This window comes from Theropithecus gelada, chromosome 11 (assembly GCF_003255815.1).
Source record: "Theropithecus gelada isolate Dixy chromosome 11, Tgel_1.0, whole genome shotgun sequence".
Classification (NCBI taxonomy): Eukaryota; Metazoa; Chordata; class Mammalia; order Primates; family Cercopithecidae; genus Theropithecus; species Theropithecus gelada.
The window spans coordinates 64,026,588-64,045,292 of NC_037679.1; the positions used below are offsets into that span (position 1 = coordinate 64,026,588).

At 37.7% G+C, this 18,705-nt stretch overlaps 1 protein-coding gene across 1 annotated transcript in view; it reads right to left on the reverse strand.

The window, feature by feature from the left end:
• Window positions 1–18,705, reverse strand: part of SLC41A2 (solute carrier family 41 member 2) — a 138,389-nt gene that overhangs the window by 97,697 nt on the left and 21,987 nt on the right. The window contains exons 2-3 of the mRNA XM_025402449.1: window positions 13,302–13,470; window positions 9,017–9,738 (exon numbers count right to left, since the gene is read on the reverse strand). Of these exons, the coding sequence (XP_025258234.1) occupies window positions 9,017–9,571 (555 nt within the window). The 5' untranslated portion in view covers window positions 9,572–9,738; window positions 13,302–13,470. The remainder of the gene's footprint in view (window positions 1–9,016; window positions 9,739–13,301; window positions 13,471–18,705) is intronic.

Genomic DNA, 18,705 nt, shown 5'->3' on the forward strand with positions numbered 1-18,705 from the left:
AGTGCTACTGAAAACACAGTTTTGCAAAGACATATCATCCAAAGAAATGGCATGTGATCTAATGTTGAAATGTTAAGCCACTTTGAGCTAGTAGTCTGCAGTGCATCCAGGAGACATTGCGTTTCCCTCGAAAACTTAAAATACCCCACAGTAACCCTGGGGTGTCTTGACACACAACTGGGAACTACGAGAAGAGCGAGAAGTAGTATGCACAGGGGTCAACAGCAAGGGCTCTAGAGTCAGATCACCTTCCCTGAAATTCTGACTGAACAACGTACTGTGTGATGTGCGCAAAATTCTGCTTTACTTTCTGCATCTAAAATATGGACATACTTGTACCACCTCAGAAGATTCTGCTCATGACTGTGCCTGCACATATTAATAATTGAGTGTTTATTAGCTGTAAGACCAGGATGCATTGTCAGTTAATTTTCCTGTCAAGAGGACATAATGCAGAAAATGTTCAAAGAGGGAATGCTGAGGCAGCTAGTTTAAAAAATAATGTTCACTTACTTACAAATTTCACCATGATCCAGCATGTGCTCTGGGGCTATGAACCTGCCCAAAAGTATGACTTCTTGTCATACCTAACTTTGCACGTGCATCAATGCAGAAACTGAGGTATACATCTACAAGTCAAACATAATGTCAGATTACTTACATAAATACTAGACTTAACACCTAAAAATCTGTTTAAATCCACAAGAATAAACAAAAATGAAAATTAAAAATAGTAAGTTGAACACTTCTGGCCGGGTGCGGTGGCTCAAGCCTGTAATCCCAGCACTTTGGGAGGCCGAGACGGGCGGATCACGAGGTCAGGAGATCGAGACCATCCTGGCTAACCCGGTGAAACTCCGTCTCTACTAAAAAGTACAAAAAACCAGCCAGGCGAGGTGGCGGGCGCCTGTAGTCCCAGCTACTCGGGAGGCTGAGGCAGGAGAATGGCGTAAACCCGGGAGGCGGAGCTTGTAGTGAGCTGAGATCTGGCCACTGCACTCCAGCCTGGGCGACAGAGCAAGACTCCGTCTCAAAAAAAAAAAAAAAAAAAAAAAAAAAAAAGAACACTTCTATAGACTCCTAACTTTAAAATGACAGAGAACATTTTTTAATTGGTAAAAGAAGGTTATGCAGTTAAAAAAAATACATACCCCAAATCCTTATATATGGAAAAAATTTTATTGTCATTTAAACTTAGTTTGAAAATAAACCTATTCACTTTTAAACATACGACAAAATTACCTTCAATCATAATTATAGAAATACAAATGAAAAGGTGAAAAATTTTCATTGATGAGTTGGTAAAGATCAAAATGTTGGAAAATATACTTTTGCTAAGAGTATAAGGAAATAGGCACTCTTTTGCACTGCTTGTGAAAACGTAAAGGTTTAACTTCTTTGGTGGAATCTGATAATACTGATCAAACGTAAAATAACCATAATTGTGACTCAGAATTCTACTTCTAGGAATTTGACCTAAAAACAAACTTGCATATGAGTTCAAAAACACACCCATATAATAACTCTTCTTCATCACTGTTCATAGCAGTCAAAGATTTGAGGGAATTAAAATCCCCTTCATAAGGTAACTTGGCAGATTGATTATGATACATCCTTATATAAGTGCATTATCTGTCTGAGAAGAATTTGGTAAATCTGTGTGTACCTACATTGAAAGAGCTCTAAGACAAATTAAGAAGATCAAAGTGAAGAGCTACATTATAGAGAATTATTTGGTTTTTGTTTTTTAGAAAATACACATATTAATGCAAATGCATGCATTGCATATCTGCTGAAGGAGATACAAAAAAATAAAATAAAAACTGTCATTTCTATGGAAGGGCCCAGGGTAAGGGTGCATACTGCAGAGCAGAGACTTTTTTCTCCATCACTTATGCTTTCATACTGCTTAAATATGCTTAACCAGGTACACACATTACTTTTTTTTAATTAAACTTTTTATTTTGAAGTAATTGTAGACTCACGTGCAATTATAAAAAACTAATACAGAGAGATCCCATGTAACCCTTACCCCGTTTTTCCCCAATGGTATCTTGCAAAACTACAGTACAATATCATAACCAAGATATTGGCCATCCTGGCTAACACAGTGAAACCCCGTCTCTACTAAAAAAAAAAAAAAAAATTAGCCGGGCATGGTGGCGGGCACCTGTAGTTCCAGCTACTAGGGAGGCTGAGGCAGGAGAATGGAGTGAACCCAGGAGGCAGAGCTTGCAGTGAGCCAAGATTGTACCACTGCACTCCAGCCTGGGCAACAGAGCAAGACTCCATCTCAAAAAAAAAAAAAAAATTAGTTGGGTATGGTGTCACATGCCTGTGGTCACAACTACTCAGGAATTGAGGTGGGAGGATCACTTGAGCCGAGGAATTTGAAGCTGGGCTCCAGCCTGGGAGAAAGAAACCCTGTCTCTTAAAAAAATAAGAAGGAAGAAAAGAAACGAAGATTGTCTACAACCTATAAAAAACTACCTTGAGAGACCAAATATAATAATTATTCGTATTCAAGAGGGAGTTGAGCAAGAGCAAGAGATAGAAAGCTTATTAAAGGAAATAAAAACTGAAAACTTTCCAAAACTTGAGAAAGCTATAAATATCCAGATACAGTAAGGTCAGAGAACACCAGATTTGACCCAAATAAGACTACCCCAAGGCATATAATAATAAAATCTCAAAAGTCAGAGAGAGAATTCTAAAAGCAGGAAGAGAAAAAGAAGAAATAACATATAAAGGAGCTCCAGGTCATCTGGCAACAGACTTTTCAGCAGAAACCATACAGGCCAGAAAGAGGTGAAATAACATTTTCAAAATGCTGAAAGGAAAAAAAAAAAAAGCTACCATCCAAGAATACTATATCCAGCAAAGCTATCCTTCAAATATGAAGGAGAGAAAGTTTTTCCCAGACAAACAAAAGCTGGGAGCATTCAGCACCACTAGATTTGTCTTATAAGAAATACTAAAGGAAGTTCTTTGACCTGAAAGAAAAAAACACCGATGTGCAAAAAGAAAACATTTGAAGATATAAAATCCACTGGTAAAATTAAGTGCACTGCAAAACCAAGAATATTCTAATACTGTAATTACGGTGTGCAATCTGCTCATAACTCTAGTATGAAGCCTAAATCACAAATCTATCAAAGACAATAATAGCTACAGCAACCTGTTAAGAAACAGGCAATATAAAAATGTGAAAATTGGAATAACGAAAGGTCAAAATGGAGGGAGCAGAGTTAAAGTGTAGTTTCTTAGTTTTTTCTTTGTTTCTACTATTTTCTTTGTGATCTAAGATAAGTTGTCATCTCCTTAAAATAACATTATAAGATTTTTTGTTAAGCCTTATGGTAACCACAGTGTAAAAATCTATAACTTATTCACTAAAAATAAAAAGCAGCAAATTAAAATATGCAACTAGAGAAAAAACACAAAGGAATCACAGAGGAAGACAGTAAGAAAGGAAGAGTTACAAAACAGATAGAAAATAAGCAACAAAATGTCAATTGTAAGTCCTTACTTATCAATAATAATACTGAATGTAAATTACTCGGTTCTCCAATGAAAAGGCATAGAGTGGCTAAATGGGTAAAGAAATAATACCCAGGTTTCCGCCTACAAGAAACCCACTTCATCTATAAAGATACACCTAGACTGGAGGTGAAGCAGTAGAAAAATATATTCCATGCAACTAGAAACCAAGAAAAGAGCAAGGAGTAGCTATATTTATACTAGATAGAATAGACTACAAATCAAAGACAGTAAAAGAGAGAGACCACTGTATAATGAATGATAAAGGGGTCAATTCAGCAAGAAGACATAACAATTACATATATAATACATATATTATATATATATCCACCCAACACCAGAGCTTCTAAGTATATAAAGCAAACATTTATAAATCTAAAGAGAGAGAGACAGACTACAATACAATAATAGTAGGGGACTTCAACACTCAGCTCTCAATAATGAACAGATCAGTCAGACAATCAACAAAGAAACACTGGAGTTAAACCACACATTAGACCAAACAGGCCTAACTGACATTTAGAGAACATTTCACTCAACAGCTACAGAAGATACATTCTTTTCATCAGCACGCAGAGCATTCTACCAGAATAGATTATATCTTAAGCCACAAAATATTCTCCACAAATTCAATAGACTAGAATCAATAAGATGAACCTCAGAAACTACACAAACACATAGAAATTAAACCACATGCTTCTGAGTGACCAATGAGTCAATTAAGAAATTCAGAAAGAAATTTAAGATTTAAAATTTTCTTGAAACAAATGAAAATGAAAATACAACATGCCAAAATCTATGGAATACAGCAATAGCAGTATTAAGAGGAAAGTTTATAACAATAAATACTATGTGAAAAAATTGAGGCCAGGCGTGGTGGCTCACACCTGTAATCCCAGCACTTTGGTAGGCGGAGGCAGGTGGATCACGATGTCAGGAGATTGAGACCATCCTGGCTAACACGGTGAAATCCCCTATCTACTAAAAATACAAAAAATTAGCAGGGTGTGGTAGCAAGTGCCTGTAGTCCCAGCTACTTGGGAGGCCGAGGCAGGAGAAAGGCGTGAACCTGGGAGGCGGAGCTTGCAGCGAGCCGAGATCACGCCCCTGCACACCAGCCTGGGCAACAGAGCAAGACTCCGTCTCAAAAAAAAAAAAAACAGACTTCAAATAAACAACTTAACAATGCACCCCAAGGACTAGAAAAGCAAGAACAATCCAAACCCCAAATTAGTAGAAGAAAAGAAATAATAAAGATCAGAGCAGAAATAATGAAATTCAGACTAAAAAATACAGATGGGTTAAACGAAAAGTTATTTTTTGAAAAGATAAAAAAAATCAACAAACTTTCAGCTAGACTATGAAAAAAAGAGAGAAGTCCCAAATAAGTAAAATCAGAAATGAAAAAAGATTCATAACTGAGACCACAAAAATACAAAGAATCATCAAAGATTATTATGAACACCTATATGCCAACAAATTGCAAAACGTGCAACAAGGATAAATTCTGGACACATACGACTACTGAACCATGAAGAAATACAAAAAACTCAAGAAACCAGTAACCAAACATAAGCCTCATTTCATACTCTACACAAAAATCCATTCCAGGAAGGGAATGATCTAAATGTAAGAGCAAAACAACAAAGCTTCAACAAAGTAATGCAATAGAGTATCTTAATTACCACAGGGTATGGAAAGATTTCTTAGACAAGAGACATAAAATACAAACTATAAAAAAGTAGAAGGAAAAGAACTATTTCAAAATTAAGAACTTCTGCCACAGAGGAGAGAAAAGGTATTAATATATAGCACTAAAAGCCTCATATCCAAAATATAACTCCTATAAATCTATAAGAAAAACACTAACAGCTCTCATAAATCTATAAGAAAAACAAATAGAAAAATGGACAAAAAAAGTTTTACCAGTAATATCCAAATGGTCAGTATACATCATTAGTCATCACAGAAATCTCCATTAAAACCACAATGAGATACCACTCCATACGTGCCAGAATTTCTAAAAGTAAAAAGACTACTGATTCCAAGTAGAAATAAGAATATAGAGTATTGAGATCTCTCATACTCTGCTAATTAGACTGTAAATTCGTACAACCAATGTGGAAAATCATATGACATCTACTAAATTTGAGTATCTCCATATCCTAAGACCTGGAAATTCCATCTCTACATACATACCCAAAAGAATTTCATGAACATGTGCATTAAGAGTCTGGAAGCAGCCGGGTGTGGTGGCTCACGCCTGTAATCCCAGCACTTTGGGAGGCTGAGACAGGCGGATCACCTGAGGTCAGGAGTTCAAGACCAGCCTGACCAACAGGGAGAAACCCCGTCTCTACTAAAAACACAAAATTAGCCAGGCTTGGTGGTGCATGCCTGTAATCCCAGCTACTCAGGAGGCTGAGGCAGGAAAATCGCTTGAACCTGGGAGGCGGAGGTTGCGGTGAGGCGAGACTGCACCATTGCACTCCAGCCTGGCAACTAGAGTGAAATTCTGTCTCAAAAAAAAAAAAAAAAAAAAAGAGTCTGGAAGCACCATTGCTCCCAATGTCTATCTGTAGCAGAATAGATACATTGTGGTATAGTATATCCATATAATGGATTACTATCCAGCAATGGAAATAAACTACAGTTTCATGAAATTTATATAATGTGGAGGGGAAAAAAGCCACACACACACACAAAAACATGTTCTATACTTCCATTATATAGTTTATAAAGAGTCAAGTAAAACCAAACTATGTGTTTAGGGATACACACTTATAAAGATAAGCAAGGAGGTGCTTACCAGAAAATCAGATTAGTGATTACCTTTGGTGATGGGGACACAAAGTGCAGCAATTGGAAGAAGGCACAAGGAGGACTAAAGAAGTAGTACTGGCAAAATTGTATTTCTTGAGCTGGTTGATCGTTATACAGTTGTTTCTATTAAGAAAATTCACTGAGATCTATTTTGTATTTTGTATACTCTAGATGTATTACATTTCAATTAAAACGTTTAAAAGAGCACATTCAAATAAAATATTTAAAAATATTTATATTATGTTTCTACAATGTTTAACACTAAAGTTTAACATTATAAAATCCTTAGGGCTAGCACTGTAAAAGTTCATGAAATCATAAAAGGAACTTTTTCCAATTACATGTGTGCTGTTCTCTCAGTATCAGAAAGTAAGTCAACATTACTCCAGATACACAATGAGCTATGTAAATATTCTGCTAAGCTGTACTCTAACACCTTAGTCCTATAGATGTTACCATTCTATAGTTAAATACTAAGTGTTTCTTCAGAATAATTGGTATCTCAAGAAAAAATCCCAACCAAAACTAGTCTATCTATTGTCACAGCTGTGATACTACTATAAGAACTTACAACAATTATATTTCAAGTGAATGGAGGTTTGATATCTCTTTGGTACTATTATCTTTTTAAAACTTTAATGTACTGCAATACAGTTCCTCTCATATCCTTTCTCTAACTGATGGTGGAAAAATGTTTCTATGTACATTTTTCATTTAGATAAAAATATTACCTCTTGAATAGCATCTTAGAGTCACAAATAACCTGAGGTTCCTTTAGGGAAAAAAACAATGAAAGATAAGAGCACATTACAGTATAATATGTCTAATACTTTCCATTTCTATGACTGATAAACAAAAACTGACAGAATTGCCAAATTTTGGCAATTTATTACTTTAGAAAGATAATTATGTAATAGGTATTTGGTAACCACAAGGCATTAAGAACACCTACAAATCTGCTAGACATGGTGGGTCACACCTGTAATCCCAGCACTTTGGGAGGCAGAGGCAGGCGGATCACTTGAGGTCAGGAGTTTGAGACCAGCTTAACCAACATAGTGAAACCCCATCTCTACTAAAAATACAAAAATTAGCGAGCCATGGTGGTGTGAACCTGTGGTCGCAGCTACTCAGGAGGCTGAGGCAGGAGAATCACTTGAACCTGGGAGGCAGAGGTTGCAGTGAGCCAAGATCATGCCACTGCACTCCAGCTTGGGCGACAAAGCTAGACTCTGCCTTAAAACGAAACGAAACAAAACAAAACAAAACAAAACAAAACAAAAAAAACCGAGAATATCTACAAATCAATAAGGAGCACATAAATTTTAAAAATAAAAGATACAAAAACAATTCACAGAAAAAGAATGGCCAATAAACATATGACAATATGCTAAACAATAATAAAGAATGCTAATTAAAACATGATAACATTTTCCTGCCATTTGGCAAATATGAAAAAGATCAAGAAGACTCAATGTTGGCTGGGCACAGTGGTGCACACCTATAAACCCTAGCACTTTGGAAGGCCAAGGTGGGAGGATTGCTTGAGTCCAGGAGTTTGAGACCTGCCTGGGCAACACAGCAAGACCTTGTCCCCCAAAAAAATTTTTTTTCATTAGTGAGGTGTAGTGTGCCTGCAGTCCCAGCTACTCAAGAGGCTGAGGTGGGAGGGTCACTTGAGCCCAGGAGGTTGAGGGTGTAGTGAGCTGGGCCACACAGGGAGACCCTGTCTCAATTAAAAAAAGAAATAAAATAAATACCCAATGTTGATATGGACATGAAAAAATAAAAGTACTTATATTTTGACAGTAGGAGTATAAATTGGTACAAATTTTTTAGAATGCAACTTGACAGTATCTACAAAATTTTAAACATAGATATTAATACATACCCTAATATCCAATAATGCTGTTTTTAAATCTAGCCTATGAAAATATTATTATATGAATATATATCCTCATATTTGTAAGGATAGTTATTACAGCACCAACAAGGAAGAAGGAGTAACTAAATTTTGGTATATACATTCAATGGAATATCATGCACTCAGTTTAAAATGCAGAAAATGTTTGTGTACCAATTTGGAGAGATGTATTACCAAGCAATGAAAATAAGTTGCAGAAAAATATATATAACATTTTATTTTTATTTTTGAAAAAACTCTCTTATGTATATATGTAAGCACAGAAAAAAGCCTGCAAGTGTATACAACAAACACTTCACAATGGTAATCTCTGCAGAGGAGGAGAGTTTTGATTTGGAGATAAGGAATAAGAGAAACTTCATGTTTTATTTAATACCTTCTAATGTTTGAATTCAATTTAATGAGTATATATTAACTTTTATTTTAAAAGTAAGAAAGTATTTAAATATAACATTTTGGGAAGTTTTTCTTTTAACCAAGCTATTTTGGGGTCTGTAGAGAAGAGTTACTTTATAGTCAGAATAACTATTCTTTCAGAATTTCTAAAGGCGAAAAAGAAAAACTCCCACATAGAAATAGATTCTCTCCCAGAGTTGGCATCTGTTCATTTTACCAGGGATAAATTAAATCTAAAGTAAATGTTTGAGAGTAGTAACCTACAAAAAGCATTTTAAACAGAAATGGAATAACAAAAAAAGACAGCAAAGTTAAGGGAAGATGAAAACCCACCTGTACTATATCCAGTACCATGCCAGCTGAAACTGTTCCAAAACCAGCTAACAAAAAGGGCACAAGTATTTGCAATGCCATGATGCCACTGGATTCCTTTGGTAATTTTGGGGTCACTTCTACAATAGCATCTTCATCACCATCACTAGATACATCTTCATCTTGTAACATGGCAGTGGTTTCTGAAGTCTCCCTTCCATCACAGTAATTATAATTGGCATAGTCATCATACTTTTGGCTGCAGCTTGATGATGCGTGCCCATTATTGGCATGAAAAGACTGCTCTGAGAAACTGTGATACTCCATGTGTTGCTCAGATCTATTACTAAAAGTCTGTACTGCAGTTGATAATCCATCTTGCCAAATGCCGTTTGCTTTTTTGTGCCTGTCTTCTTGGTTTTTCTGGTAAATTACCGGAACCATACTCAAGAGTAAATTTAAAAACTTGTCAGATTGAATTGTGTTTAAACGTAAAGTCCAATCTACAAAACCTCCTCCATTACTTGGACCACCACTTGTTTTATCGGTAATAGATCTTCCTTTACTATTAGTCATATTGTCATCGCAAAAGACCCTGTACTCCTCAGATCTCAAGCTTCGTGAACCACAGCAGATGAATCAGAACCACACGAACACTGGTTTAAATTAAGTTGTTGACTTCATTGTGTAGAAAATATTTCCACTAATGAAAGATGTTCAGACGTTCCACAGAAGGACTGGATCTGGAAAAACAAATAATTTTTAAAAATCAGATAAACAAGATAGTTTCAGCATCAAGATAGATACTTAAATTCTTACAAAGGTATTAAACATACACATTCTTAAACCAACCCTAAGGTACTGATACTATACTTTGTGGGCTTAAAACATAACTACTTTGTGCCATACAACTTCTTTGTGTACAGAAATATAATACAGAGCTATTTTTGTGCTCAGTCTTGGTTAAAAGTATTTCTTATCTTTGCATACTTTCTGCGATCAATATCCACATAAGGTCTTCAACTGCCTCTGAAATCCCACAGTGGACAAATGTTTTAAATAAAGTAATGGCTTTTATTACTATTGCAAGGACTCAGAATCAAATTGCTACACCCTTTGCATATGTTAGTACACTACAAAAGTAAGATATATGGCATTATACTTTAAACATTAAATAATAAACCATATTACTTTATTTACAATATAATACACATTTTATTATTAAGACATGAAGAGACAAGGATGATGTTTACTATAAAAACACTTGGTAGGTATCCTGAATACTATATAGGGCATTTATTTCACATATAAAATGAGGCTGGAGTCATATTTGTACCTCTGAGATATAAAAACTCATTATAATTGATTTGGGAATATAATCCTTCTTTCATTTAGGAATAACAAAACTAAAAAGAAATTACAAATACTCATTTAAACCTCCATTTGCAAGCCAGCCAGAAGAAAGTTTGTAATGCACTTATTTATGCCCTGCTTTGTCCATTAATGGTTCTCAGTCTGCTCTGGCCCATAATCCCAGGGGAGGCCCCTGACTGGCTGGCCATTCAGTGACTAGAGTCTCTTTGAAGACTTTGAACTAAGAGACACGAACACATAACTGTGGCACATCAAAGAGTGATGGGCACTGAAGCTGCAAGGTCACCCACCACCTGACCAGGGAGACAGCCTGACAATTGCTGCCATAGCTGGCAAGGCTTTCCAAGCTATCAGGTGTTTCTCAGAAACACCTAGACCTGTCTTATACTTCTAAGAGCATCCAAGACCAAACAAATGGCACTGATTTGATAAGGGATGGGTGGCCCCAACACCTAACTGGACTGCATTTCTGCCAAGCTAGACTGAGAATTGTTGCTGCTACTATTGCTTTTCATGAAAACTACTATATTCCTTAGTATTTGTTTCCAATGTCTTAGAATATCCAGCTCCTCTCTGGATAGGAAGATCAATAGCAAGGAGTGGCAAAGGGAGAAAGAGAAGCGGCTATGTAGGACATAAGTGGGTGTAGGGCCTGGCTCATCAATTCTATCACTCACTCACTTTCCTTTCCTCTCTCTTGTGATTACGGAGAGGTCTGGGATCTGGGAATTCCTTCTGGGGAACATTCTTAAAATATAGATTCCAGGACACCAGACCTACTGACTCAGAATGTCTGTTTGAGGCCCATAAATTTTTTATTTTTAACTTCTCCATGTGATGATTATGGTGCAGACTTCCTGTGGACTTGAACTGAGACTCTGATGAGTAGATTAAGCACCAGTTCCCATTTTTGCCACTTATAGGCTGGCCAGTATACAGAGAAAGTTGGTGTTTAAAGAAAATCAGATTTGGCCGGGCGCAGTGGCTCATGCCTGTAATCCCGGCACTTTGGGAGGCGGAGGCGGGCGGATCACGAGGTCAGGAGATCGAGACCATCCTGGTTAACACGGTGAAACCCTGTCTCTACTAAAAATACAAAAAAATTAGCCGGGCGAGGTGGCGGGCACCTATAGTCCCAGCAACTAGGGAGGCTGAGGCAGAAGAATGGCGTGAACAGGGGAGGCAGAGCTTGCAGTAAGCCAAGATGGTGCCACTACACTCCAGTCTGGGAGACAGAGCAAGACTCCATCTCGAAAAAAAGAAAAAAGAAAATCAGATTAATGAAACCAATGGCCAGAGTGAAGCAGAGATGAAACCCTGTAGTCCCAGAAAGAGAGAAAAGGGCAGAGAGCCTTCCAGGTAATGAAAGGCTGAGCTATACATCTGGAACTTAGGAGATCCCCTGCAGCCTTACATGAGTTAGATGGAGTGGGTGTCTGTTCCTTGAACTCATCTACCTTTTTAAAAAGTAGTGAGTATTTCGCTGCCCCAGTAGATCTTTAATCAAATAAAATGCAAAACAAACCCCAAAGGGATTGAGCTATAAGACAGTTCTATTCCACAGGAGGACCAGTGATAGGAAACTTCTTCCTCCTGATGCAGAATTTTCAGGATGATCAAAATGGAAATGCAGAGAAATGTAGGTAAACAAGAAAGAAAGATGACAGTGTCACCATTCAGCCATTCTAAAGTCCAGAAAGCTCAAAATCTGTGCTTTGAAAACCTGACCGACTATCAAAACTAGGTAGAAAAATGGAGAGGAGAGAAAGAAAACAAGGGGGAATTTCCCAAGACCAGTCATCTCAGAATTTCCCAAGATCAGTCATCTCTCAGAATATGTGCAAACATGGCTAAGCACGTAGTCAACACTGAGCTGGCCGGTGGGATCCAGATGCACAGACACATTCAGGTCATACTTTTGCTCCCAGTATTCTTACTTTAGTATAAGCTATTCAGAAGTTTAGATGGAGAGACGGATACTCAACCAAGGATACCATACACAGAGACCATCCAAATGTGTACAAAATTAAAAACAGAGTGCCTCCTGGAAAAAGGAAGCCCTGTAAGTAGAGCTCTGGGCTGGATTTTAGCCCACGCTCTGTCCCCTCAGCAAACTCCTTCATGCAGTGCAGAATCTGCATAACATTACACATCAGACTAGGTAGTTGGGTAAAATATGAAACTGTGCTGGCCGGGCGCGGTGGCTCAAGCCTGTAATCCCAGCACTTTGGGAGGCCGAGATGGGCGGATCACGAGGTCAGGAGATCGAGACCACCCTGGCTAACACGGTGAAACCCCATCTCTAGTAAAAAAAATACAAAAAACTAGCCGGGCCAGGTGGCGGGCGCCTGTAGTCCCAGCTACTCGGGAGGCTGAGACAGGAGAATGGCGGGAACCCGGGAGGCGGAGCTTGCAGTGAGCTGAGATCCGGCCACAGCACTCCAGCCTGGGCAACAGAGCGAGACTCCGTCTCAAAAAAAAAAAAAAAAAAAAAAAGAAACTGTGCTTAAAGGACATAAAACACATATGGTGGACAGATATTTTTTGTTGTTTGCTCAGCATCTTTTCCCAATTCCTTTAGCTAATGTTATCTCCATTACCTATGGTAAATCCATTTCCCTATTCCATGAGATTCTAGTAGGTATATCAATCACAGTACCCTACCCTGCAGACCACAATAATGTCAAGTGGCTCAAAGAGGATCTGAGTCCCTTCCTGGAATTTTATATATTTGCTGCTTACTATTTCCTGAGTGCCTACTAGATGCTGGGGCTACAGTAATGAAACAAATAGGCACAGTTACTGCTCTGATGGATTTTACCTTGCAGTTGGAAGGAAAAACAATAATTAGGTAAGCAATTAAATAAAGGAGATAATTTGTGATAAAGGCTACGGAGGAAACAGTTGATTAAACAAACAATAAATGACTTACAGGGCTATTTCAGAGGGGAAGGCCTTTGCGGGAAGAAAGTTCTCATTTTCCTTTAGAATGACTTAATTCTGAAACTTTCTGTCACTATGTCTTCCTCCTCACAAAGCTCCCTCTACCACCACCACCATCACTACCACTTGGAAGAAAGCCATCTACATGAGAAGAGGACCTACAGAAAGAGGGAATCAGAGCTGAGGTAATGAGAGAGTCCTGACAACATAATTAGAATCTCTATACCATTTAGTTAAAACCCACTCCACTCCTGTTCTTCCCAACTATAGGCCAATAAATCTCCTTCATTGCTTAAGCTACTGAGTCATGTTTCTGTCCTAACAGCTGGGTTTTTTTTCTGTTTTTAAATAACGCAGTTTGAAAGTGCCAGGAATGACCTTGATACAAGTATATGCCACAGACCACATATCACCATCGTGCATTGAGGAAAATGTGGGCTTTTAAAAATTTTATCCTTCTTTTTATCTGGTTAATGAATAATTATCAGTTATTTCAATGCTTGCTTATTGACAAGGTCTATTATCTCCTTAAGGATTCCTTAAACTTTCTTCCTTTAACTAAATAAATCACCTGTTATAAACTCTTCTTGCTGAATAACGAATTACAATCAAAATAGCTTTGCGAGTAATCCTAAGCAAAAAGAACAAATCTGGAGGCATCACATTACCTGTCTTCAAACTACACTATAAGGATATAGTAGGCAGGGTGCAGTGGCTCATGCCTGCAATCCCAGCATTTTGGGAGGCTGAGTCAGGAGAACTACTTGAGCCCAGAAGTTGGAGACCAGCTTGAGCAACAAGGCAAAACCTTGTCTCTACAAAAAATACAAAAATTAGCTGGGCGTGATGGTGTGCACCTGTAGTCCCAGCTACATGGGAGGCTGAGGTGGGAGAAGCACTGGAGCCCTGGAGGTCAAGGCTGCAGTGAGCTGTAATTGCCTCATTGCTCTCCAGCCTGGGTGACACAGTGAGACTTTGTCTCAAAAAGAAGAAAAAAAATATATATATAGTAACCAAAACAGCATGATACTGGTATAAAAGTAGATATATAGACCAAAGGAAGAGAATAAAGAACCCAAAAATAAAGCCAAATACAACCAACTGATATTCAAGAAGCACACAAAAACATAAATTGGGAAAAGCACATTCTGTTCAATAAACAGTGCTGAGAAAATTAGACAGCCACATGTAGAAGAATGAAACTGGATCCCTCTCTCTCACCATATACAAAAATTAACTCCAAATGGATTAAAGACTTAAATCTAATACCTAAAGCCATAAAAATTGTAGAAGAAAACCTAGGAAAAAACTCTTCTGGGCATTCGTGTAGGCAAAGAACTTATGGCCAAGACCCCTAAAACCAAATGCAATAAAAATAAATAAATAAATGAGACATAATTGAATGAAAAAGCTTTTGCAGAGCCAAAGAAACAATCACCAGAGTAAACACAACCTACAGAATGGGAGAAAACATTTGCAAATTATGCAGACCACAAAGGACTAATATCCAGGATCTACAAGGAAGTCAAATCAGCAAGAAAAAAACAAACGATCCCATCAGAAAGTAGGTAAATGACATGAATAGACACTTCTCAAAAGAAGACATACAAATGGCCAACAAACATATTTAAAAAGTGCTCAAAATCACTAATCATCAGGGAAATGCAAATTAAAACCACAATGAAATGCCACCTAACCCCAGCCAAAACTGCCATTATTAAAGTGTCAATAAACAATAGATGTTATCACGGATGTGGTGAAAAGAGAATGTTTACATACTGCTGGTGGGAATGTAAATTTGTACAGCCTCTATGGAAAACAGCATGGAGAGTTCTTAAAGAACTAAAAGTGGATCTACCACCATTCGATTCAGCAATCCCACTACTGGGTATCTACCCAAAGGAAAAGAAGTCATGAAATCAAAAAGACACCTGCACACATATGTTTATCTGTTTATTACAGCACAACTCACAACTGCAAAGATACAGAACCAACCTAAGTGCCCATCAATGAATTAGTGGATAAAGAAAATAAACATAAATATAAATATATACATATACACACACACACACCCCATGAAATACTGCTCAGTCATAAAAAAAGAACAAAATAATGTCTTTTGCAGCAACTTGGATGGAGCTAGAGGCCATTATTCTAAGTGACGTAACTCAGGAATGGAAAACCAACTACTGCATGTTCTTAGTTTTAAGTAGGAGCTGAGCTATGGGTATGCAAACGCATACAGAGGGGTATAATGGACACTGGAGACTCAAAAAGGGGGAGGGTGGGAGGAGGGTAAAGGACAAAAACTACCTGTTGGGTACAATGCACACTACTTGAGTGATGGGTGCGCTAAAATCCCAGACTTCACCACTATACAATTCATCCATGTAGCCCAAAACTACTTGTACTCGTAAAGCTACTAAAAAAAAAAATTGTTTAAGTTTTATGGTCGATTTAAAATGGGCATTGTGCATATATACCACAAAATTAAAATCATTTGTTCTGTATTTGTTATCCATCAATCCATCAATAAATGGGAAAAAAAAGTAAATTTTTTAAAAAAAGAAATAAAATTGGGCAGTTTCCACTGGCTTTAATGTGCTTAAAGAGTGCCATTGAGATATTTATCTCTAGCTACTTTAATAAGTTATACTAATCTAACAGTAGCATAGTGGGGAAGAACCAGTGTCTTTAGAACTCCTAGTATTCTTACTTCAATATAAGCTATTCAGAAACTTACATGGCTTAGGTTTAAATTCTGGACTCTCTTTGTAAACTATAAAGCAACAAATGCTTAGAAGAAAAGATCCACTACTTTATTCCTTAACAGCCAATATTTGTACAAGAGAGATGTTTAGAGAAAAAGAAAAAAGAGCATCTACAACAGGTACAGAAAGTAGAGTGGTTAAAATCGTGGCTTGGGATTCTATCTGCACTCCCATGTTCATTTCGGTATTGTTCACAATATCCAAGATATGGAAGCAATCTAGGTGTTCATCAACAGATGAATCGATAAATACAATGTGGTTTATAAACTACAATGAAATACTATTCAGCTTTAAAAAGTAAGAAAATTCTGTAATTCTTGACAACATGGGTAGAACCAGAGGACATTATGCTAATTGAAATAAGCTAGGCACAGAAAGAAAAATATTGTACTTATGTGGAATCTGAAAAAGTTGATATCTTAAAAACAGAGAGTAGACAGGTGGTTACAATGGGTGGTGGGGGGGAGGAGGAATGGGGAAAGGAAAGTTGTTGATCAAAGGGTATAAAGTTTTAGTTCCTGGGAGAGAGAGTTTTTGGTTTATTGTTTGTTTTGAGAAGGAGTTTCATTCTTGCTGCCCAAGCTGGAGTGCAATGGTGCAATCTTGGCCCACTACAACCTCCACCTCCCGGGTTCAAGCAATTCTCCTGCCTCAGCTTCCTGAGTAGCTGGGATTACAGGGGCACGCCACCATGCCCGGCTAATTTTTTGTATTTTTAGTAGAAATGGGGTTTCACCATGTTAGCCAGGATGGTCTCAAACTCCTGACGTCAGGTGATCCGCCCTCCTCAGCCTCCCAAAGAGCTGGAATTACAGGCATGAGTCGCCGCGCCTGGCCTGGAAGAGTAAGTTTTGGTGATCTATTGCACTATATGTTCACCACAGTTAATAATATATTCTATGTTTCAAAATGCCAAAAAATATATATATATAGATTTTCAATATTCTCACCACACACACACAAAAAAATGATGTCAGTGAGGTGATGTATATGTTAGTTATCTTGATTGAATATTTTCTATAATGTATACATAGATCAAAATATCACATTACATATCATATATAGTTATTACTTATTAAAAATAAATAAAATTTAACAATTATCTAAATTGCTCATGTACTGTCAATAAAAAGATGAAGCATGATTCAAAAATCTTAGATTCAATTGGATGTAACAAATGTTGTTATTTACTGGTCTTGTTCCAAAGACTCTTTAGGTGCTACGGGCAGACAACACAAAGGCCACTCTGACCACGGTTATACACTGCGTAACATTTTGGTCAAGAATGGACCACATATATGATGGTGGTCCCATAAAATTATAATGGAACTCAAAAATTCCTATTGCCAGCCTGGGCGCAGTAGCTCATGCCTGTAATTCCAGCATTTTAGGAGGCTGGGCTAGGCGGAGCACTTGAGGCCAGGAGTTTGAGACCAGCCTGGCCAACATGGCGAAACCCTGTCTCTAGTAAAAATACAAAAATTAGCTGGGCATGAAGGCACATGCCTGTAATCCCAGTTACTCGGGAGGTCGAACCATGAGAATTGGTTGAACTTAGGAGGCAGAGGTTGCAGTGAGCCAAGATCGTACCACTGCACTCCAGCCTAGGCAACAGAGCGAGACTCTGTCTCAAAAAAAAAAAAAAAAAAAAAAAAAAATTCCTGTTGCCTAGTGACATCAAAGTTGTCAAAATGTATGTCATAGCATGAGGCATTAGCCACACGTTTGTGGTGATACTGGTATAAATAAACCTACTGTGCTGCCAGTCATATAAAAGTATAACGCAGACAGTTACGTATATATAGTACATAATATTTGCCAATGATAATAAATAATGGTTCTGTTACTGGTTTATGTATTTACTATACTATACCTTTTATATTATTTTAGCATGTATACCTGCTCCTTTGTGTGCTACTGGCCCAGAAAACCTTGCAGTGGGGCAAGATGGAAGGTGGAAGACAGTGATAGTGATGTTCTTGACCCTATGGAGGCCTGTGCTAACGTGTGTGTGTATTAGTCCATTTTCATGCTACCGATAAAGACATACCCAAGACTGGGCAATCTACAAAAGAAAGAGGTTTAGTTGGACTCACGTGGCTGGGGAGGCCTCATAATCATGGCAGAAGGCAAGGAGGAGGAAGTCACATCTTACATGGATGGTGGCAGGCAAAGAGAGAGTATATACAGGGCAATTCCCATTTTTGAAAACCATCAGATTTCGTGAGACCCATTCACTCTCATGAGAACGGCGCAGGAAAGATCCACCCCCATAATTCAGTCGCCTCCCACTGGGTCCCTCCCACAACACGTATGAATTATGGGAGCCACAAGATGAGATTTGGCTGGGGACACAGAGCCAAACTATATCAGTGTGTGTCTTAGATTTTAATTTAAAAGTTTTAAAAAGTAAAAGAAAAAAACAAAAATTGAAAAAAGTATATAGAATAAGGAAACAAAGAAGGAAAATACGTTGTGCAGCTATACAATGTGTGTGTGTTTTAAGCTAAGTATTATTGCAAAAGAGTCAATATTTTTAATATTTAAGGTTTATAAAGTATAAATGTTACAGGCTGGGTGCAGCAGCTCATGCCTGTAATCTCAACACTTTGGGAGGCCAGG